The sequence below is a fragment of the Corvus kubaryi genome, unplaced genomic scaffold, assembly GCF_017639235.1.
Source record: "Corvus kubaryi isolate FWS band 111438036 unplaced genomic scaffold, C.kubaryi_AGA036_p1.0 37272, whole genome shotgun sequence".
Taxonomy (NCBI): domain Eukaryota; kingdom Metazoa; phylum Chordata; class Aves; order Passeriformes; family Corvidae; genus Corvus; species Corvus kubaryi.
Window position 1 is genome coordinate 1,267,857 of NW_024581084.1, and position 23,541 is coordinate 1,291,397.

Below are 23,541 nucleotides of genomic sequence, written 5' to 3' on the forward strand. Positions count from 1 at the left end.
GGAGGAACCAGGGAGGGAACCAGGGAAGGGACACAGGGAAGGGAACCAGGGAAGGGACCCAGGGAGGGACACAGGGAAGGGACCCAGGGAGGAACCAGGGAAGGGACCCAGGGAGGGAACCAGGGAAGGGACCCAGGGAGGGACCCAGGGAGGGACCCAGGGGAGGAACCAGGGAGGGAACCAGGGAAGGGACACAGGGAAGGGAACCGGGGAGGGACCAGGGAGGGACCCGGGAAGGGAACCAGGGAGGGACCAGGGAGGGAACCAGGGAGGGACCAGGGAGGGAACCAGGGAAGGAACACAGGAGGGGACACAGGGAAGGGACCAGGGAGGGACACAGGAAAGGCACCCAGGATGCTCCTGCAGGTCCCATCTCACCTGAGGGGAGCAATCCCAGGAACCCTGGGACCTGTGATGCCACCACAGCACCACGATGTCACCAGGTCTCACTGTCACCAGCTCTGACATTTATCAGCTTTCCATACCAATTGCTCAACATCTGATGGGAAAAAGCACAACTTTTCCCCCTCCAGTCCCTGTCACAAGGTTGTTTAATAGGGTTTGGGCATCAGCTCAAGTAATACCAGAGGATCCAAGCCAACTCCTGAAGAATTAGGGAGATTACAAAGAAACTCATGGCTCACGTTGAGGTGCAGCGTTCCCCAGCACAAACCAGGAGAGAGCCCCCTCCTGCCACCATCCTGCCCCTCCTGGCACCCGGATCAGGCTGGCCCAGAGCACAGGACGTTCCGTTTGGCCCAAATTCCAGCGCAGGATGCCCAGGGCTGGGTGGGGAATCCTTCCCCTGTGAGTAAGTGAAAGGCAGAGCTGGGCCTGGAGGCACAAAATGGCATCAGAAAAGCAGATAAGCAGCACAAGATCGTGATAGCAGGGGAAAGGAAGCTGTGGCGTTTATTTGCTGAGGATAATTTCCCCTCTGACGACAGATTTTTCAAGTGGCAGAGGTGTTTTCACGGCTGGGCCTTGGAGGGCTGGTCCAAGTAATCAGCCCAAAACAATCCCAGGAAGTTTAAGCCACAGTTTTGAGCTCGGTTTGGTTGTACTCATCTGTTCGGTTTTAGTTCGGAGGGACATTCTGAGAGGTGCCAGCTGATTTAATTTGTGCTCCTCCTTCCCAGCCCCGCAGGAGTTCCAGGAAGGGCTGAGCTCCACATGTGCCAGGGACCTGCTCTGTGTGTCCTGGCCAGGATCTCCTTGGCTTTCTGAGCAGGGAAGTGCAGGCAAAGTGGGGAAAAGATGCTATGAATGCTCTGGAAGGCCTTGAGGCTCTCCCAAAGAGCTTGGACTGCTCCCTACCAGCTCCAGCATCTCCAGGACCATCCCCGGTGCAGCTGGTAGAGAAGTTCAGTCATTGTTGATGGGAAGAATCCAGCCCAAACACACCCAAACCCACCCAGTGCCCTCTCAGGGAGCGTCTCCTCCAGTGCCATGGGGATGGAAGTTCCCAGTGGATGTAAAAACCCCAGTGCTGCCTCCTCAGGAATCTCCAGCTTGTTTTCTGCTGTGGTTTTCCTTCCACAATGGCCAGTGATCTAACTCTCTGTTTTTAGCACAGTTTATTTGCTTTCCAGGAGAGAAAATAAACTCTGATATTGTCACTTATGTTGTGGCCACAGACTCTGGGCGAGTTGTGAGGCTCTGGTACAAAGTGATAGAAAACACTGAGGACATTTGATCTCAGCTAATCTACTGGAATAAAAAAGTGTGGGAAAGAGAGGACAACAGTCATTTATGTGGCATTAGCAGAAATCAGAGGCTTTCAGGTTGATCAGTGCAGGTTTCACCGAGTGGATACCCTGATAGGTAATAAATGCTCAGCAGCAGAAATGCAGCAGGCACAGTGCAGGGAAATCATACAGGGTTTACCAGAGGCTCCCTGGTCGCTGCTGGGAGAAGGTCCCATCCCATACCCACATATCCCACACCATTTCCCTCTCAGGAACCACCAAACCTCACCTTGGAAGGTGAAGATGCCTGGTTCTGATCCCTTTGGTGCCCCAGGTGTGAATACAAGCTGCATTCACAGTTTGTCAGCAGCAGAGATGCACAGAAGGCAGGTGATTTGCAATAATTTTGCTTAGAAAAGACAAAAAATTTTCCAGCTCTTGCTGTTGCAACTGAGTTCTTGTTCTTTCTTGCCACTCCCTTTCCCATTGGAAACTTTCCACGTCTCTGCCCGTGGTGGCACTCTCAGGTCTCTGCTTTATCCCTGCCCTGGTGCAGCCAAAGAAACACGGCCCAGCCCCTGTCCCTGAGCCCCTTGGGCTCTGCAGGTGAAGCTTGAAAGTTGTCCAAGCACCACGAGGGCTTTGGAGCGAGCAGGTGACTTGACTTGGCTGAACAATCCCAATTCTCTTTGCCTTTTCTCCCAAAAGAGAACAAGAATTGGGGCTGGAAAAGATGAGAGAGTTGGGATTGTTCAGCCTGGAGAAGAGAAGATTTGGGGTGACCTCACTGTGGCCTTCCAGTGCCTGAAGGAGCTGACAGGAAAGATGGGGAGAGACTTCGGACAAGGGCTGGAGGGACAGGACACAGGGAATGGCTTCCCACTGCCAGAGGGCAGGGATGGATGGGATACTGGGAAGGAATTGTTCCCTGGGAGGGTGGGCAGGCCCTGGCACAGGGTGCCCAGAGAAGCTGTGGCTGCCCCTGGATCCCTGGCAGTGCCCAAGGCCAGGCTGGACATTGGAGCTTGGAGCAGCCTGGGACAGTGGAAGGTGTCCCTGCCATGGCAGGGGATGGGATGGGAAGAGTTTCAGGTTCCTTCCAACCCAAATTCTGGGATTTTATGACTCTGATTTATGACTGCCCACAGCAGGGAACCACTTAAAAACCAACTGGCATCCACTGCCTTGAGAGCCTCCTGCTCACGGACAAGATCCATAACCAGGAGTCTTAAAACCAGAGAAACACCAAGATGCCCTCACCCTGCTGCGTTCAGCTGATCCCGGTTTTGGAAAACCTGGCAGGGCAGTGGCATTCACAGCTGGAGCTGCGAGGGAGAGAATGAAAGTGCAGTCCCACACTTGTGCGTGTGGGAGCTGCTGGCTCTTAACCCTTTTCCTTCCAGCAATTGTCAAGATCCCCATGGCAGCTCCATGAGCATGTTCTCACCACTCTGGCAAGTTTTATTAACCACTAACTCCCTTTCCCTGGAGATATCCAAAGAATGGGAGCTGTGGGAGATCAGCAGATAACTGGGAGATTAACAGGAAAATCTCGGCTTTGGGAATATGCCATTGCTTGGTCACTTTGATCACTCACACTAATTATTCCTCCTCGTTTATCTGAAAATGCCTTCTCATTAATCTGAAAACGCCTCCCCACTGCTGTCTCTGAGCTCAAAGTGCCCCGACTGACTGATGGCTTGACAAGGAAAATTATGGAATATTGCTGTGTCACAAACGATGCCAAATGTCCATTTATTGGATTTCTGGAAGATTATCCACAATCCTGGATTGTGGAAACAGGTCCCTGAATAGTGCTGGACCTGTCTGCTTGGAGAAAATATGGAATGTGCCAGGTGTACATGAAATATCAGCTGAATATTTCCTAATCACTCAAAGGCCTTTGACCCTGCACGGAGAGCTCAGAGCTCCCTTTTTACCAACATCACATTTTATTGGGTCTGAAAGTTTAGCTGGGAACTAAAGATGCTTTAAATTAGGCGCCTTAATCTGGTGAGAACTGAGCCACACGGAATCCAGCGCTGGAAAGGAGTTTTCCTTGGCAGAATTTGTGGGTTGCTGTTGGATTGGGAGTTAGATACAGCTCCTGCTAGCAGTGGATTTCTGTTTGGAATTCGGTATTTCAAGATTTCCTCACCTTGCTCCCCACATGCCCCTCCTGCAGCAGCAAGGACTGAAAATATTTTTTTTTTTTTTCCAAAATACAGTCGCTGCCCGGTGATTTACCTTTAGGATAAGCCTAACTAAGGCAGCCTGAAATCTTAAGTGAAGATTTTTGGACACAGAATACATGGTTGAAGAAAACAAACGTGGATGGGGTCTGAGTTCCACTCTTCTCAGGTACCCAAAGCCTAAATTCAATTTCCTCTGTCGAGTTTCATCCCTCCCATGGACAAAGCCATTTTCATCCAGCAGAACTGCACATCTGTAGATCCCATTTGCTTGCAAATCTCTTTATTTGCTCTCTCAAGTCTTATCAAACATGCAAGCTTCTCTCTGGGGAATTTTCATTGGATTTCCCCATTCCTTCTGTTACCAGCATGGGCTCATTTTCCCTTGGAGATCCCAGCATTGGACCTATAAAGATCCAGTTAATGCCTAAACCCCAGGAGGTTACTGGGAATGGGGAAACCACCTTTTCCTGAGGAATTTTTTCCAGTTGACTTCATGGTTAGGGAAGAAAGGCAAACTCACGCCAGTTTACATGCGTGGAAAGGGTGAGACCCAAAAAAATAAAAGCCCAACGTGTTATTTATGGCATTTCTTCTCCTCTTGTGGAAAGCTCTGATTCCCCCAGCCCGTGTTTTCTTTGCAAGCACAATACAATTAAGCCATTTTCAGCTGGCAATAAAATCCTTGAGAACCAGAGCAGATTTGGCCACTTGAGGAGATGAGGACTAATGCAATCTGATAATTAGGTCCTTTCAGCGCCAAGGCAGAAAAAGCAATTTAATAACGTCTCCTGTGGAGTGAGGCAGGGGCTGAAGCCTCTGGTGCAGCTGCCAAGGCCTGGGCCTGCAGCACAGCTCCCAAATTTCCTTCCAGGGGCAATCTGCAAGCTGAGGGACAGGGTGGCTGTGGTGACAACTGAGGGGAGAACTGTGACAGGAGAAATACGCGACTGTTCTTCCTTCCCAGCGCCTCCCTCTCCCTTGGTACCATTTTTGCTGCAGATAGAGGGTCTTGCCTTGAAAATCCCTCAGCCCATGAGCATTTCACATCGCTCTTCTGTTATTTCAGTGAGAGATTTCCGAGGCAAGGCTACGTTTCAGATTGGAAAACCATCCATGGAGAGAAGGAAAACAACCCCCTCGCTCAGCGTTGAGGGTTAAGTTTTCAGCTGTCTCACCCTCTTTGTCCTGGCTTGTTGCAACAGGAAAGGGTTTTTTAGAAACTTTTCTTGTAACTTCAGCTTCCCTGTTTGGAGGTTTGGAAGGGCTCCTGTTGCTGGAGCCCACGCAGGCGGCTCTGTTATGGTTTTCATTATCTGTGCAATAGGTTTAGAATCGACATTTCATCCTAAGAAGAGCTTTCTGGGCAGAGCTGCCCCGTCTTTGAGAGAGCTGTGAAACAGTGGTGATGGATCTGCTCTACCCTGCCTCGTGTGAAATGCTGAATGGCTGAGTAAGCCTTACTCATCTGGGCAGATAAATCTGTAGTAGGGCTGTATTTTTTATCAGTCGCTTCGCATGAGTAAAGGCTGAGTAAGAGTCTCCAAAGCCGGGCTGCAATCTGGAATATCTTGGAGATATTGCACAGGGAATTGCTGCACCCATCCCCCAGCTGAGCACCTCTGAGCAGGAGTGGATCACAGCTCTTCATTTCACTGCCACATAGATGGACAAATACTTCTTCAAGGTTCCTCAAATTGTTATTTTAGCAGTTCATGGGAAGTACACAAAGAGCAACAAGGGAAATCTTTTCTCTGTTATAGGTACACGAACTGTCTTTCAAATCCTGTGCATTTAATTATCTTCATCTCACTGAATGGATAAACTAATTGCAGTCATCCCCCTTATAGATTCTGCTTTCCAGATCCATCATTCATAAGTTTTGCACTTCTCTTCCCCTTACAAACGAATGGAGCCACCCAAGAACAACTCACAAACAGCGTGATTGCCCAACTTGCCAGATTGCTCAACAAACAGAAGCACTTGTCTCTCCTTCCCCCTCCCCACCACGTAAATTCTACGCCTCCTGCACACACAAATGTGGCACTCGTGAACCAGCTGCCCTCGGCCGTTGTGTTTATTGCTGCAACAATGCGGCACTTCCTCATCGGGGATGTGGGGAACTTGGCAAACGCCGCCGGTGCCAGGCACGGCAGCTGGTGGGATGGAGCAGCAGCAGCGTGGGGAGGCTGCTCTTGGAGCCTCCACGCCAGGAGGGAGCATTTGGGCAGAGCATTTCCACCGAGGATTTCAAGACAGCTCATGGCAGAGTTGGAAACTTTGCAAACAAACGAGGAGGAGGAGGAGGAGGAGGAGGAGAGTTTAAGCAACGAGGAGCGACTGCAGGCCCTGGCATTGCTGTGGAAAGTAAGGAATCATATTTACAGCCTGCTCTGGACATTGTAAGAAGCTCTCTGGAGGCCAACCCGCTTGGAGCAGTCTATCCTTCGGCAGCTCCAGGCTGACCTTCTGCTGATTCCCGCTGCCTTTCCCGGGAGCATCCCCAGCACCCGTTTTTGGGTGCTTCAGGGGCTGCTGTCGCAGTGCTGGGTGCAATTCAAGGTGTTTATGCCAGTTCTTAAAGCCTGGGGTGCTCTGCCCCCCTGCAATCAGCAGACACCTTATTTTTCCAGCACACCACGGGCTCCTCCATGGATTTCAGCTGTTGGCTCTCAGGAACTCAGCTTCCCGAGGGCAGAGACAGTGTCCTGCTGCGGACACCTGCCCTGGAACCCAACACCCCTGCTCTGGCCATCAGAGCAGGAGCTTGGCAAACCTCAGGCTGTGCTTACAAGGCTGTTTTTGTTCCTGCAAGGCTCGCGGCCAGGCATTTCATCCTTATTTTCTTTGTCTTAGGCCACGTCCACTGTAGGGAGGACAAGCTGTTAAAAGTCATTTGGATTTCTGCATATTTCAACCCAGGCCAGCCTGACCGAGCTGTCACAGGTGACTGAGGGAACAAAGCCGTGGATCCCATGCCCTGCAGCCAGGCTCGTCCTTCCCTTGCTTCCAGCCTTGCTTCAAAAGATCTTAGTCCAGGGATCAAAGCTCTTGTTTTGGAAGGGATGTTTCATCTGAGTTAAAGAGAAGGATTTTCGGTTTAGGAGAGGTGTTGTGCTGTGCTTGTCTGGCTTCTCGTGCCTGTTAGGGTCGGGAGTTTGGGATGGGACACCCTGCATCCTGGCATTTCCCTTCACTAAAATAAAGAAAGGGACAAAAGGAACGAAACTGTTCTGTCTCCGGTATTTCTTCTCACTGCCCGGGGCCTCGGACATCAGCCCAAAACATGGGAACAGGAGCGAGCGGGCACCCAGCTCCCACACGGGACCATCCCAAACTCCCTGTGAAGTCCCGCAAAAGCCTTTATCGCTGCCGAGGGAGGCTGAGGGGATGCCCGCGGCAGGTGCCGGGTGCCCGCGGGAGCAACCGGGGGGTCCCGGGGCCGGGGAACGAAACCGCACCGGCGCTGCCGCCCCGCAGAGCCGATGGAGCGCGGCCGTCCCCGTTCTCCACCGCGGCTTCTCCCGGGAGTCTCCGCACGGGGAACCTGGCGCCTTCTCCTGGCCCCCTCTGCACCGGGGACCGGGGAACGCGGCGTCTTCTCCTGGAGACCCTCTGCACTGGGGATCCAGGGACGCGGCGCCTTCTCCCGGGACCGTCTGCACCGAGTACCCGAGGACCCGGGGACCCGGCGCAGAGGGGATCCGGTGCCTTCTCCTGGCACGCTCTGCACCGGGAACCCGGGGATCCTCTGCACCGGGGATCCGGGGACCTAGCGCCTTCTCCCGGACCCTCCGCAGAGGGGACCCGGGGATCCGGTGCCTTCTCCTGGCAGCCTTTGCACAGGGGACCCGGGGATCCTCCGCACCGGGGATCCGAGGATCCAGGGACCCGCTGCCTTCTCCCGGGACCCCGTGCACCGGGGAGCCGGCGCCTTCTCCTGGCACCCTCTGCCCGCGGGAGCTTCCGCACGGGGTACCCGGCGAGCCGCTGCAGCGCGGACCGGGGGACCCAACGCCTTCTCCCGCGACTCTCCTGGCAGCGGGAACCCCGGCTCCGTGCGCCGCTCCGGAGCATCCCGGTTCCTATCCCGGCTCCTTTCCCGGCCCCTCCGGAGCATCCGCGCTCCGCTCCGGCCCCGCCGCTCCCGGCCCCGCTGCCCGTGCTCGCCGCGGCCCCGCCCCCCGGGCCCGCCCCGCGCTGTGATTGGCTGCGGGCGCGCGGGGGGCGGGGCCGGCGGGGCCGTATTAAACGTGCCATGGCCGCCCGCAAAAAAGGGGCCGCGGGCGGGCGGGAGCGCAGTGCGAGCGGAGCGGGCACCGGGCACGGCCTCGGCACGGATCTACCCCCTTCTCCGCGCCGGCACCTCCCTCGCGGCCGCCGCAGGTAAGAATCGCCTTCTTGCTCCGTCTCTTCCCCTCTCCCTGAGGAGGGGAGGCGATGCGCCGCACGCGCGCTGTCGCGGCACCCCCGCGATAAAAGCTCCGCTTTATGTCGCTGCCTCCGGCTTGGAGAAGAGGGGAACTTCTGCGTTTCTCACGGAGCTATTCTCAGCGCCTACAATAATTCGATAGGTATGGCTGGAGCGCCCGAGCATCTGCTTCCAGCATCTGTTTGTGCTCATAACTTTCCATGCACCAGCTGCTCCCCCCCGGGATATTTTATCCTGGGGAAGGGTTGGAAGTTCGCATGACAGCTCCGTGTCGCACAAAGCGCACCGCTCCATCCCTTTGCCTTCTTCTCGCCTGTTGTTTCCTGCACGGAGAGAGGGCAGAAGCAGCGAGTCTCGGCACTCGGATGCGTGGGTTTGAGCGTCCGGGATGGTTTAGAGGGGTGTGAAATGAACCTGTAGCTTCATTCATCGGCATGCTGCAAACGGGAGGGTTTCTTTATTTTGACCATCCTGCCAAAAAAATGGGAAGCAGGAAAAAAAGCATCTGGGTCGGCAGTGGAGAGCTGTATTGTTTCAGCTTAGCTCATGACAGTGAGAGGAAAAAATACTGATAAGCAAAGGCAGATGGATTTGGGGGGTCAGTGACCGGGCGGGGGCCGCTGGGGACCCGCAGGTGCTGCTGGGGACCCGCAGGTGCCTCTGGGCCGGCTTGAGCCGGACCCGCAGCTCTGTCCCCACCCCGCAGGCTGCCCGCACTTGTCTCCGTGTCTCGGCCTTACCTTTACACTTGTTTGCTGTTCCATCCTCGCAGCCGGTGCGCCGCGTACACCCCCTGCTGATGGCTGTTCCACTCGTAGTTATTTTGTCATCAGCCACAAATACCCCGAGCCCGTCTCCTTGGCAGGACAGCAGATGCGAGCGCCACTTGTCCTTCCCTTTCTCCTATTTCTTCGCACCCATTTCTCTGCATCATGTGCTCTTTTTTAATTTTTTCTCCCCCCCCGCGCCCCGCTGCCTGTCCCTGAAGGTCAGCTCCTTCTCCCGGAGTTCGCCACTCCGTGTAACTTGAGTCCTGCCCGGAGCAGCGGAGGAGCCCTGGGGAATGACTTTTAAGGAGAAAGGTTACAGGGGCGGCCGTGCCCGGCAGCGAGGAGCAGGAATGTGGGAACAGGCTTGGCTGGGGCGAGAAGCGGCTTTGTTCTGCTTTCCGAGGGCAGCAGGGAGAGCGCTGGGCTGAGGAGGTGCTGGTGCTCTCTTGGCAACATGTGCCCGGCTCGCTGCACAGGGCTCGGTGGCGTCAGCCGGGGAATAACCGCTCCAAGCGCTCCGTACTGCTCCTCTCCACCCCTCCCCTGCTCCTCTCGCACTCCAGAGTTACCCCTCAGTCTTTAACCTTCTGCACAAATTCTCCTCCTGCTGTGCCTTGCGATGTGAGCACCTTTCCGCAGGGAAGGTCTGGAGGGGGATGCTCAGGGGAAAGTGAAGGTTTGGGCTCCTCGTTGTGGCATCTCCCCAAATGCTGGCTGAGAAATGCTGCAGATGCAGCACAGCCCCGTTTATCTCCGCTCCTCCAAGCATCCCCTCGCAGCAGAGCAAGCCAGGCTCTCCCATCCCATCCCTTCCCAGTCATCCCGTGTCTGTGCCAGTGCTGGTAATTCCAAACTGTGTTGCTTGTATTCCCTTCCAGGAGGAAAGGTCACCTGGATTAATAATAATAGCAATAATCATAACAACACACCTGGTGATGAATAATTTACAGCTCTGTGTGTGTCTGGCTGCACTGCACTAGGCCCAGTTACACAAAACTGGGGTGGGCTGGTGGTACTGGCTTGGCTCCTTTTGCCCAGTGAGGATTGCAGGGCTGCTCCCACACCAGCCTGGAATTTTTGGTGCCACCAGCACCTGGTGCTGGGGTGGAGTGAGGGGCAGCAGCCTTGTTCTGCCTTCGAGCAGCAGGTGGATCGGCACAATAAGAAGTAGCATTAGGTTGTCCTGCTGGTTTGTTCCTGGGTTTTTTTGGGGAACTTCTGGTGGAAGTGGTTGTGAAGGTCAGGGTGAGCACAGAGCAGGTGCTGGGGCAGCCAGTGGATCCACTGGCATTTCCCAGGACCTGTATTTCCATGAGCAGGAGCGAGATCAGCCCTTCTGGCTGGTCCCTGTGCATGGTGTTGCTCCTGCTCCCATCCCACCCATCCCATCCTCCTCCCCACTCTGAGCCCTCGTAGGAAGAGAGGCAGTTTGTGCTGGAAAAGCAGGCACAGGGCTCTGCAGCCCTGGAGTGTGCCAGAGCTCTGTGCTGTAAACTTCCAGCAGGCTGCAAAGGTGCCCCCAGGCTCACCCCCAGCTTTGGGGATGCTTAGAACCAAAGGGGTGCAGCTTCATCCCCACAGCACAGCCAGCGAGGAGGAAGCTGGGCAAGGGACAGGAGATGAGAGGTGCTGGGTCCTCCAGGGGAGGAATATGAAAATTCTGGTCCCAAACTTCTAAATGCAGTCACAGGAAGCTGGCGTTAGGATTTCAGGAGTTTGTGGAATTCAAACAAGTGTCCTCAGGTCGAGACTTTTGTGGGAGAAGCTGCATATTCAGACATTTAAAACTTTGCAGCTTATCTTTTCTCTCCACTGCAAGTTTTCCTCTAAAAATCCAGGGGGGGAAAAAAAAAAAAATCCAAACTCCAGAATAAACTGTTTTGTGGGCTGTGTGTTTCCATCAGCTTGGAACAAAACAGGCTTTGACTGTGGAAGTCGAACATGACTGTGATTATAGGATGTGGTTTATGAAAGTGATCGATATGCAGACCAGTGCAATGGCTTTTCAAGAAGTTTTTTTATGTGGGATGTATTAACAGTAATTTCGCTTCCCCGCTGTGTTCAGGTTTCTAATAAAAGTGGGGTTTTGGCCAAAGCAAATCATTTAAGTGAGCATTAAGAGAGTTCTTTTGTATTTTTGAGCACTATATCCTGACGGGAATGAGAAACCCTGGGAACAAAAAGGTGTAAGGGGGGAAAGTTGGATCTTTACACAGATTAGGCAAGGCAGTTGTAAAAGTAAGAATAAGTGCCCAGAAGAAGTGAGAGGGCAGCTCCAGCAGAAATGTTCGGTGCTGAGAGCTGCACTCGAACGGGCATTGCAGAACCCGCCAAAAGCTGCCAAACTGTCTTGTCTGAGCTGAAGTCACAGATGACTAATCTTGGCAAGGAGGCATTGGGACACATTCTTGCACAACAAGCAGAAGCGAGGAGAAAAGAGGAGGTGAAAGTAAACCCTGAGGAGATCCTGGAGGGAAAAGCAGCCTGCAGGCAGCTGATGATGTTGCTGTTTGTCGCCTGCTCTTTTCCTAGCAAGTGTTTGCTGAGCTCAAGCCTTTGTAATGTGCTAGAAGGATGTGGGAGGGCTGAGGAGTTGTTTGAAATCGATCAAGTTTTTGGAGCACCTCAGCAGGGCTTTAGGGGCTGGGTTGTTGGGAAAGGAGAGAACATCTTATCTACAGCTGTTGTCAGATTCCAGTCAGAGGAAGAGCAGAGGTCCTGCTGGGCAGGGGTTGTGCTCCACGGTGGCTGCAGTTTTGTTGGCTTTTGGACAAACTCAGATGAGTTTTGATAACATGAATTTAGGAAGAGCACCATGATTTAATCCCGTGCTACTGTGAATGGTTCTGGAGCCTCCCATGCTGAGTCAAAGGGACAGCAGACATTCCTCTCCAGCTGGGTTTAGCTTTAGTCCCTCTGTGGGCTGTGTGTGCATGGAGCAGTTGCTTTAATGCATCCCTTCTCCTCTGCAGTATTTCAATTCCATTTCCTGATAGGCAGTACATGACTTAATGGATGACGCACTTGTTAAAAGCTAGACCTGGGTCTAAGCCAGACCTCCCTGAAACAAGTTTTTGGTGGCTTCTCCCCTCAGGAAGGAGCTTTTGTAGCCTTTCTGCTGAGTCTTGATTGGTGACATTTCAGACCCTGGGGACCGTTACCCGCTGGAGATGGAAGCGGCTGCCCCGGGCTCCCGAGGGGAAGGTGCTGGGACTCGCTTCTCTAGGTGTTAGGAAGGTGCTCAGCTTGGTTCTGCTGCGTTTTCCTGGTGGCTTTAGCAGAAGCAGATGAAGGGCTTTACAATGTCTAATTTTTTGTGCTACTTTCAGCCCATGCAAGTGTGAAAACCACAAAGATCCTGGTGATCTGGAGTTAGAGAGGAGCTGCTGCAGCCTTTATTCCTGAAATTTGCTGAGAATACATAACTCCTTCTTTTAGCTTAATTCAAACAATTGTATGTGCTTTAATTTCATGGAATCACCGCTATTTGCACTTCCCAAGTTTATTCCCTTTCTCCACCTTCCCTTTTGCACACTCCCTGCTTTGCCGTGGGTCAAACAGTCCACGAGACACATCATAAGTCACTGCAGAGCACTTTGATGTTTATGTTTGAACAGAAGGATGTTAAAGGGAACTGTTTGTTTCAAAAGAAGCAGAAATGACAGTTGTAAATAGCAGAGAGATCCTTTGCGTGTTCAGCTTTCAAGTGAATATTGCTCAGACTGCTGTGACGCGATCCCGCTGGCGCTTTCCCTCGGGAAGAGCGATTCCCTCCTTGCAGTAACCGTGGGACCCCTGTCCATGCACAACTGTGGACATGGAGCATTGCTGAAAATCTCATTAAGAGAGAGGAAACTTCCTGCAGGTCCACAGGTGTCATTTTCCTTGGTTCCTTATCCTTTTCCTCCAGGATCTAAAGTGCCATTTCTCTTTCTCTTGCAGACCATGCCCTCTCTATGACGGTGGCTGGCTGAGCTCACCCTGCATGCCAGAAGACTGTCCTTGGTTGGTCCGAGGGCTTCTGGGGACTCCGGCCTCTGCCCGGTTTTTCCGCGTGTGTGTGTTCCTGTAGAACTTTCAAAACTGTTTCTCCAAAGGGTTTTGCAGAAACTCAGACTGTTTTCTAAAGCAGAAGCACCTCAGTCCCCGGCAGTAGTGATGGGCAGCGTGCGAACCAACCGCTACAGCATCGTGTCCTCGGAGGAGGACGGCATGAAGCTGTCCACCATGGCCGTGGCCAACGGCTTCGGCAACGGCAAGGGCAAGGTCCACACCCGGCAGCAGTGCCGGAGCCGCTTCGTCAAGAAGGATGGACACTGCAACGTCCAGTTCATCAACGTGGGCGAGAAGGGACAGCGCTACCTGGCCGATATCTTCACCACGTGCGTGGACATCCGCTGGAGGTGGATGCTCGTGATCTTCTGCCTGACTTTCATCCTCTCCTGGCTTTTTTTTGGCTGTGTGTTTTGGTTGATTGCGCTGTTGCATGGGGATCTGGAGAACCAAGAGAACAGCAAACCTTGCGTGTCTCAGGTGAGCAGCTTCACCGCAGCCTTCCTGTTCTCCATCGAGACCCAGACCACGATCGGCTACGGCTTCAGGTGTGTCACCGACGAGTGTCCCATCGCCGTGTTCATGGTGGTTTTCCAGTCCATCGTGGGCTGCATCATTGATGCCTTCATCATTGGTGCCGTCATGGCAAAGATGGCTAAGCCAAAAAAGAGGAACGAAACTCTGGTCTTCAGCCACAATGCCGTGGTGGCCATGAGGGATGGGAAGCTGTGCCTGATGTGGCGCGTGGGCAACCTGAGGAAAAGCCACTTGGTGGAGGCGCACGTGCGGGCGCAGCTCCTGAAATCCAGGATCACGTCGGAAGGGGAGTACATCCCCCTGGATCAAATAGACATCAACGTGGGGTTTGACAGCGGCATTGACCGCATCTTCCTGGTCTCCCCCATTACAATAGTGCATGAGATAGACGAGGACAGTCCTTTGTATGACCTGAGCAAACAGGACATGGACAATGCTGACTTTGAGATTGTGGTCATCTTGGAGGGCATGGTGGAGGCCACCGCCATGACCACCCAGTGCCGCAGCTCATATCTGGCAAATGAGATCCTCTGGGGCCACCGCTACGAGCCCGTGCTCTTCGAAGAGAAAAACTACTACAAGGTGGACTACTCGAGGTTCCACAAAACGTACGAAGTGCCCAACACACCCATCTGCAGTGCCAGGGACTTAGCGGAGAAGAAATACATCCTCTCCAACGCCAACTCCTTTTGCTACGAGAACGAGGTGGCCCTCAGCAGCAAAGAGGAGGACGAGATCGACACGGGGGTGCCTGAGAGCATGAGCACAGACACCCACCCGGACATGGAGCACCACAACCAGGCGGGGGTGCCCCTGGAGCCGCGGCCGCTGCGGCGGGAGTCGGAGATATGACTGGCAGGCTCTGCCTCTCCCGCGTGGTTGGAAGGCAAAAACCCCACCGTGTCCATCGGGCAAAGGCTCGTTGACCTGAGACGCTGGCCCAGAACAGTTTGCAGACAACGGTACTGTGGAAGAGTGGTGTGGAGGCAGCAGACCCGAGGAACCCAGGCTGGTTTTAGGGCTGTCCGCAGAGGAGGGACGACAGGAAATGAACTCTAAACACAAAGCACTAAACATGTCTAAGTATGAACAGAAGGCACATATGTTGTAGAATAAATTATGTATATATTTTTTTACAAAACTTGAACTTGCAGGCAAGCTTTGGTTGGGTTATTATTATTTTTTTTTCAACTTTTTTCCAGAATGCTTCTATCTAGGGAACAAGAATGTTTTTAATGGCATAACAAAGGCAAGAATCTGCCTTATTAATATTATTATAATTATTTTTTAAAAAGCTGCTGCTAACTACATGAACACAAATGGTTATTTTTGTTGCAGTGTAGTTTTTATTTTCTCTTGTGTAATTTAAAAAGGAAAAAAAAAAAGTCAGTGTTGAACTTTTTGGGTTGAAAGGCTTGTGATCAGTTCAGAGAGGCCAATGTTGCCAGAAAGTTTAAACTCCTTTTGAGGCCAGTAGTTGATAGCTAGAATCAATTTCTCTCTTTCCAATTACATAAGGGGCATTATGTAATATCAGGCCAATCAGTAGCCTCCAGCAAAATTATGATTTTTTTGGGGGAGAATTTAATTCTCTGTCTAAAGGAAAAACAAGACAAAAAGATGTGTACACATAGGAAAAAGTACTAAGTTCAAACTACCTAAGTGGATACCAAAGAAAATGCACAGTTTTGCACAGTGGAGTTTATTTAAAAAAAAAAAAAAAGGAAAAAAAAAGGAACAGGCTGCTTTAAACAAAAAAAAATCAAACCTCAGACACTTTTTTGGTTTTGACTTTTTCTTTCTTTCTTTTTTTTTTTTTCTTTTTTTTTTAAGACCTTTATTTTGCACCTTATTCGAAAGGCTTAAAGCTCGGATCTAAAGTGAGCTGGGCCTCCTCCTCTTTCCCCCTGTGCTTCCATGGGGAAATAAAAGCCCTGTTTTCTTGTAGGGAAAAAGCTTGGTTGGGGGAAGCAAACCAGCATCATCTGTGTGTCCTCCCTGGCCTGCCCCAGCTCCTCAGCTCCCGGTGCCGCCGGCATCGGATCCCGGTCCTCGGCTGCTGGGGGCTTTCCCTGAAGCTGCGCCACGGACACGCTGTGGAGCTGCTGGCTGATGCCAGAGGCTGCTGGGGTTTGGCCGTGGATGAGCCAGGCAGCGGAGAGATCCCCGGGAAGAGGTTTTTGAGGAGGAAGGAAGAGGAGGAAAGGGCCTTGGCAGCACAGCACTTGGGAGTAGCGGAGGGCCGGCAGCATTTTGTGCAAAATGCTTCTCTTCAGCAGGGCAGGGGTGTCAGGAAGGTGGATTTGCATCTCGTGGAGAGAGGGATTCTTTGGGGAGGATGAGGCTGCAAAGGGAGGTTCAGGTTCATCTCCTGCCTCCTCTCCCTGGCAAACCCCAGCTGGGTGGTCAGCAGGTGACACTCACTCGTCACTCATCACCAAGCAGATTTTGCCACCTTCAGCGAAGCTCTGGTGGTGTTTTGGCTCCTTCACCCAAAAGGCTTTAAATTCTCTGTGCCTCTAAGCTCAAGGAGACAGCAAAGCTGTGCTTGCCCCTGCTCCTGGGGGCGGTGGGGATGGCAATCCCGGACGACTCTTGCAGTATTGGATCACTGTATGCCATTAAAAAACAGCTTGTTCTAGGTCTGATGTCTTCTGCAAATGGATATCTGTGAAGGCCTCTGGCCCCTGCCAGCCCTGCCTGAAAGAAATGCCTGCAATGAACTGTTTCTGATAAGATGCTATCTACAGTGGGTGGGTTGGAAACTGTGGAAATTCCGTGTTGTAAACACAGATTTGGCTCCTGGAGAGGGCAGATGATGGAGCACAAGTGCTGAGGCTGTTTCTGGGGTGGGAGCATGGAAAAGGAAGGGAAGGGTGGACATTTAAAGGTGGTTTGGTCACAGTTTCTGGGTCAACAGTGGTGGAGACAACGGAGTGCTGCTAGTGCTGCTAATGGTGATGTTCTTGCAAAAAGGAGAAAAACTAAACCAAAGAGTATTCAGTGACACAGAGGGGGCATGAAAACGCAATGGGGAAGGGAGGCTGAGCAGGAGAAAGGGGACCTGATCTCAGATCAGCATCCCCCAGGTGCACAGTGCTCCCACTAAATGATACTTGAGATACTGGAGGGAGAGATGAGAGATGGGGGGGATGGAAAATGCAGGATTTGTCTCATTTCTTCAACACACAAGAAATCCAGAGAGGAAAAAAAAAAAAAAAATCCCCTCCCCTTTAACATTTCTGGTGCAGAGGTTTTGGGTTTGGTTTTTTTGTTGTTGTTTTTTTTTGTTTGTTTGTTTGTTTTTCTTCTTGTTTGTTTGTTTTGTTTTTCAAGTCAGTTTTTCAGAAATATTTTTAAAAGTGTACATTTTATAAAGTTTATCAAGTATTTTCATATTTAAAGCCAAATGTAAATAGAAGTCTGTAAAGGAGGACAAGGAGAAGACAACAAAAAGGCCACAAAAAAATGTATCAGTTCAGCTCGGCAGTCTCGGCTCGCTAGGACTAGATGCTACAGGTTAGCATGATTTTTAGCAAATTATTTGCAAGCCTTATAGGATTCCTAATGCTCTGAACTTCTCTTTATTTATTTTTTAAGCATGGACTTTTCATTTGAGAACACGTTCTAGTTACTGGCATTTTCGAAGAGCTCCCAGAGTGGTGTGGAGGGGTGTGGGTCGAGGTGTAATCCATTGCTAATCTCTGCTTGTTCTTTCTCTCACAACCCTTTGTCTTTGCTGAGGGAATCCCACATTTCAGCCCTGGCTCTGGGAAGCTGCTGGGAAGAGCCCTGCAATGCAGAGCCCGTGGTCCCCTTCTCTTTTTCGCCATCAGTTCTGGGTTTGTAAGCCGCAAATTGGAGGAATCATTTAAAAAGTGTTATTTTTAAGGACTAGACAGTGACTGACAGCTTTCCTCCGGTTCCCGTTGATCCTGGGCCAAGCTGATGCTGACTTTAAACTTTAAACTTTAAACTTTAAACTTTAAACTGACAGAGCTCTACCCACAGCCTCCCCCAGGCCTTGGTTCAGCCTCTTTATCCAGGATAAATTGGCTCGCCCGACTCGCACAGAAGCTTTGATCCTGTCTTTTGCTTAGGGGCTGGGGGGGAATATGTTATTTCTGCCCTTCCCTGAAAATACTTGAATGAGACACATTGTCTGACCCATAATTCTGTGTACAGTGACAGGAGCAGAGGCAGGTGGGGATGGTTCCTTCCCTCCGCCTCTTCCGTGCGAGTTGTCCTGGGTTAAGTGGCCCGGGCAGGAATCCTGACTCATTAGCTGGGGTTAATTACCCTCTCCCAGCCGTGAAACACTTCTTCGTTAACTGAAGCCCTTGGAAAAGACAAAGGGTTCAGATATTTAATTTGTTCTCTTCGGTCTTCTTTCTCATGATGGATTACAAGGTAAAACTGAGAAGTACTGTAATGTCTTTAATCTCAGCTGCTCACCACCATTGTGAAGTAGAAGGTGCTGCATAGCTGCCACCCCACAGCCCACCAGAAGCTGATTTTTGTAAGGACTTTTTGGCCTGCAGCTCTTGTGAGACGAACAATCTCAGCATCTGACAGTTGTCCATGACTATTTTCCTGTTTGCAGCCTTTTTGTATCGAAGTCTTCCTAATGTACTGCACAAATTGTGGATTGTACAGATTTTTATATATTATGTCTTATTTTATTATTTCTAAATAAATAATGAAAAAAAAAAAAAAGAAAAAAAAGATTTGAGGATGAGCTTGGTGTGTGCAGCCCGTGTGTGAATGAGGGGGGAGATGGGTCTGGAGGGGGATATTGAGCTGTGTTTGTGGTTGTCTGAGCACAGGCATTGTCTGAAGCACTTGAGGAACAGACAGCTCGTTCCCTGCCTCGACAAAAGGCGGCAGGAAAGCTGATCCCATCCTTATTTCCCAGGGGAGAACACAAACGCGTCTTGTACCTGAGGAAAATCTGCCCCAAGCAAATTCAGGACCTTTCTTAAGGTCACACCTGGGCCTGCACAGGCCCAGGTCATTCATTGCCTCTGAGCTGAAATGGAAGAAAAGCTCCAAGTCCGCATAAACCCCAAATCAGGGAAGGGGGGATGAGAGCACCCAGAGCATCAGCAAGTGCGTTGGGAGAGTCGGGAAGGGATTAAAAAATCAAGCAGGAAAGTCATCTTGCAATCCCCGTGTGTCGTGTCTGCCTGGAGCATCTCCTCGCTGCGCTGTCCCTGGGCTCAGCTCGGGTCCAAGCGGGCTGGCTGTCACCTCCATCCCTGCCTCCTTTCCCCGAGCCGGTGGCACCGGCACGGCCTTTGTGGGACGGCACGGGGAGGTGCAGCCTTGAGGAGCCACAGAGGGCCGTGAAATCCTCATTTGTCTGGGCTGGAAAGCTCCTTCCCCAGGGCAGATATTGAGGCTGCCGAAGCGTGACTCAGCTCCAAAGCGCTGATCCAACGGGAATCAAACGCTGCTGCCCCGGCTGAGGGAACATTTCAGTGCAGGTTTGACCCCTCTGCTGATTTCCCAACCTTTTTATCAGCCTCTAATGCCATTAAACCGCGGCTCGGCTGGAGCCCTGACCCCGGCGAGTGGGACTCCATTTATAAATTCAAATTTACTTTTCAAATCGAATGGTCTCTTGGAAGGCTTATCATCATAATGACACGGCTGGATTTAGAGGCACAGATTAGCTGCTGCCGCCTGCAGCTGCTCCTTCTCGTGATGCCGAAAGGCAGAGCTGCTCAGTGCCCTGGCCCTGGATGCTCCTGCCGGGACAGGGCTGGGGTCCACTCTCTGCTGCTCTGTCCCTTCCCTAAATCGTGAGCACCCTCTCCTGTCAGTCCCTCTCCTCCTCTGCTCGGGCCGAGTGGAGTCAGCACAAATTAAACAGCACCACTGCTGATTTTGGTGGCCAGCAGGGCAAAGACTAAACTTTTCTTCTTCTCTGCATCCAGCCGAGCTTCAGGATGCTCTGCAGCCTCCAAACGTGCCGCCTGAAGCCAGGCAGAGGGAATAAAATGCCACAGAAGTCGTGGAGAAGCTGCAGGACGCAGGCAGTGATGCTGCTGGGTGCTCCTGCACTGCAAAGTGTCTGCATGAAGCAACTGGTGCCTCTTTTCCCAGTTTTGTCATCAAAAAGGGCAGAAAAAGGAAAACAATGAAAATTACAGAAAGGTCAAGAAGATAAAAATTAAATACAAGTCTTGAAATGATTTTTTTTTTCCTTCTTCCAAACTTTTCACTAAAATACAGATTATTATCCAGCACTGATGTTTTCAGCTTGTTTGAGTGTGCAAATCCAGCATGTCATGTGCACACAAATGCAGTTTAGAGTTTTGGGTGGGCAGGACAGGAAGGGGCTGCAAACACACCTGTTCCAGCGATTTGTGCGTTTTATATAATCCTTTAAAAATAAAAATACTGCCCTTGCCTTTCCCTTCCTTGCTGGCTTGGGCTTAAACCCACAATGGATTTTGTTAAGAAAAAATCTACATTGAGACTTGTACAAATGATATATTCATTAAATTGTGACATCCCTGCTGAATCCCTCTGGTTGGGAAGCTGTGGCAGGATGGGTTGGAAGGGACCTCTGGAGATCCGAGGGTTGGATCCCCTGCTCCTTCCACCTCCCAGCTGTTGCAGATTTCAGGATAACTCAGGAACCAAGGTCTAAACCAGGTCTCATATGACCAAACCTGGCCTAACTCTGGTTATTCCTTGTATCCAGCAGCAGGAGGGAGGTAAATCAGGTAAATCCTGCTCCCTGCTGCTGCTGGAGGTGTGTTGGCTCCTTGGGAAGCAGGAAGGAAGTTGTAGGCTCTTATTTCCCAGGTTGTTTTATTTTGCAAACTTTTTGTAAAGATATCCTGTCAAATTTTTGTCAAAATATCCTGCTGTGCATAAAGTTCATTTGATATGCAAATCAGCTCATTAATGATGCTGCTTTACATGGCTGTGCCTGGGTTTCATGCAGGGACACAGCCCGGGGCTCGCTGGAAACTCCAGCTCCAGCTCTAAATAAAGAACACACCAAACCAGAGGACTGTGAGGTCACCACCTCAGAAATCTCCTGATTATTGAACTTTGAGAAAGACCTGGCTGCTGGTGTTGCCCAGGACTCATAAACTCCAAGATCCTGCTTCCACTGTACTCATTAGTGGCATTAATTGATGTTTCATGGGCTGCCCACGGGAAAGGATGGATTTCTGTAGCTGAGCAACACAGGGTCTTTATGGCAGGGCTTCGTCTCAGCCCAGGGCAGAGAGATTACCCAGAGAAATAACTCTGCTTTAGCTCTGTTCTTGAAGCCTTTTAATATTCTGAAACGGGGCAGTGGCTGTTGCATCCAGGAGGGGTGAATGTCACCTTTGAGAAAAGCAGTTCCATCTTTACCCCTGGATTTCTGTGGGATCCTTCCCACACAGAATTCAAGACAGCCCAGAATCCTTTTTTCTTTCATCCTTCTTTTTCATCCTTTCTCCCATGTTGATACTTGCACTGCCTTCACTTCTGCTGGAAAGGTGGAAGCAGATCAAAAGTTGTTATTTGTCTCTGTTTACACCTAAGGCAAGAGAGCTTTGGTTGCTGCAGGTGACTCAGGATTCCTCTGGGATGGAAACAGAGGGAATTCCGTCCTCCCTTCTGCAGCAGAGTCTGGCAAGAGGTGTCTGTGCTCTGATAAAAACCCCACAGCTAACTGAAGAAGGGGAAGAAAAGCTTTAAAGGAAAAATAAAGTGAACAGAAGCATGGAGCAGCTCAAATGCACACACTGCATTTCAAGAATGATAATTTGAAGGGTTTAGGGGGGAATGCAATGGCACAGCTGGAGAAGGGAAGCAAATAATTCCATGGGAGAAGGCAGAATGTCCCCATTTTTGCCTTACAGAGGCTGTGCTGGTGGAGATTTGGGCTCCTGGGGTCACGGGGTCCTTGGTCTCCCTTCTCCCTGTTTCTGGCCAGTCCCAGCTCTGATTCCTTGTGGGAATCAGGCTCTGGGAGTGGCAGTGGGATACAGAGGCTGTGGATGTCCGCACAGCTCTTCTCCACATGCTGGGCATGGTCACTCCTGTCAGCTGGGAAGCCAAAGGATTAAAAGCAATTAGGGAAGCCCTGATTTATCCTAATTAGAGCCAGTACCGGAGCTCTATTAGAGCATTTATCTCAAACACTCCAAGGCTTTCTCCCAGCTCTCTCTGGAGTTCATTTCTGCCCTTCTCATCCCTCCCTCCTCCTGGTGACACCAGGCTGTGATCTCAGGCCCCTGGTGGCTTTGGTATTTACCTTCAGAGTTGCAACATTCCCGTGTAGCTGGAGTGTGTTGGCATTTGCAATATTTACAGCTCGTTAAGGGCTGTGATGAAATCCTGCTGCATCCCTGCCCTGGGTGTTTAACGAGCCGGGGCCGCCAGGATTGAGGGGCCTGTCCCTTGGCATCGTATCTGACAGATTTTCCGAGGAATTAACTGCAGGTATGCACTCACTAAACATCTTCAGAACCTCTGGACAAACAGCCTATGCAAGATTCATGAATCCATGCGAATCAGAATCAGATCTGTCAGCCCAGCTCCCACAGGAATCCCCGGACCTCAGCATGTTGTGACAGTTCTGCTGAGGCAAAGCCGGAGCTTTCCGAGCGGATAATGAGAGCGCTTTCATCCCCAGTGGCCTTACCAGGGATCCGTCCTCCTGCTCAGAACCGTGCTCTCATCAGGCAGAAATTAAACCGTGGGGAGAGAGCAGGGAAAAGCAATGGGAGCAGCATTTGCATGTCTTGTCCCTCCTTTCCATCCTCTGCGGGAATCGTTTGGTGCTGCCCCGTCACTGCTCCAGAAGTGATTAAACAGTGCTGGTGTATCCTGGGTTTTCACACTTGGACATTCTGTTCCACATGAAAGCCATTTGCATGTGTTTGAGATGTCATTAATTGGGTAGTGCTTGAGAGCCTCACACACTCCAAGGCTGGCAGGTTTCCTTCCATGGATATTTTCATGTCACTGGGAAGATTGGTTTGGATGGGGGTTATTGCTGGTGGGTGCACAAGAGGAAACTTCCCAGCATTTCTGCAGGTGGCTTTATCTACTCTAAAGGCTCGTGGAGCTTTGCTGACACCCAGGTCATCATCCGAGGAGCTGTAAGCCCTGGGAATGCCTGTGACTGGAGTATTTGGGATCCCCCTCCTGCCGCTCATCCCCCTCCTGCTGCTCATCCCCCTCCTGCAGCTCATCCCCCTCCTGCTCTGCCCCCAGCACAGGAAGGACATGGAGAGAGTCCAGAGCAGGTGCAAGGACGACCAGAGGGATGGAGAACCTCTCCTATGAGGAAAGACTGAGAGTTGGGATTGCTCAGCCTGAGGAAGAGAAGGCTCCTGGGTGATTTTATTGTGGATTTTCAGTACCTGAAGGGACTCCAGTAGAGCTGGAGAGGGACGAGGGACAGGACACAGGGAATGGCTTCCCACTGCCAGAAGGCAGGGATGGATGGGATACTGGGAAGGAATTGGGAGGGTGGGCAGGCCCTGGCACAGGGTGCCCAGAGCAGCTGTGGCTGCCCCTGGATCCCTGGCAGTGCCCAAGGCCAGGCTGGACGGGGCTTGGAGCAGCCTGGGACAGTGGGAGGTGTCCCTGCCCACGGCAGGGGCTGGAACAAGATCATATTTAAGGTCCCTTCCAACCCAAACCGTTCTGTGACTGTTCCCAGCAGAGCTGTGAGAGTCCACGAGTTACCCAGAAAGGAGCCTTGCACTGTGAGATTTGTGCCAAAAACCACCCACATTCCACTGCAATCCCTGCCCGCCCCCAGCACGAGACACGCTCAGCCCGTTCCAGCGGCGTAGATTTTGTCTCAGATAGATGACCATGTTCCTTCCCTGAAGTTTGTCTCCTCC

At 51.5% G+C, this 23,541-nt stretch overlaps 1 protein-coding gene across 1 annotated transcript; it reads left to right on the plus strand.

The window, feature by feature from the left end:
- The first annotated feature begins 8,147 nt into the window (after positions 1-8,147).
- KCNJ2 (potassium inwardly rectifying channel subfamily J member 2) lies at positions 8,148-14,825 on the plus strand. Its single transcript, XM_042025516.1, has 2 exons — positions 8,148-8,266; positions 13,025-14,825. Exon 2 carries the CDS (start codon positions 13,241-13,243, stop codon positions 14,522-14,524), a length of 1,284 nt encoding a protein of 427 aa, XP_041881450.1. The 5' UTR covers positions 8,148-8,266; positions 13,025-13,240; the 3' UTR covers positions 14,525-14,825.
- Positions 14,826-23,541: the final 8,716 nt, after the last annotated feature.

Excerpts from the sequence above, each read along its gene's own strand:
- KCNJ2 (XM_042025516.1), top strand. The coding sequence starts at position 13,241 with ATGGGCAGCGTGCGAACCAACCGCTACAGCATCGTGTCCTCGGAGGAG.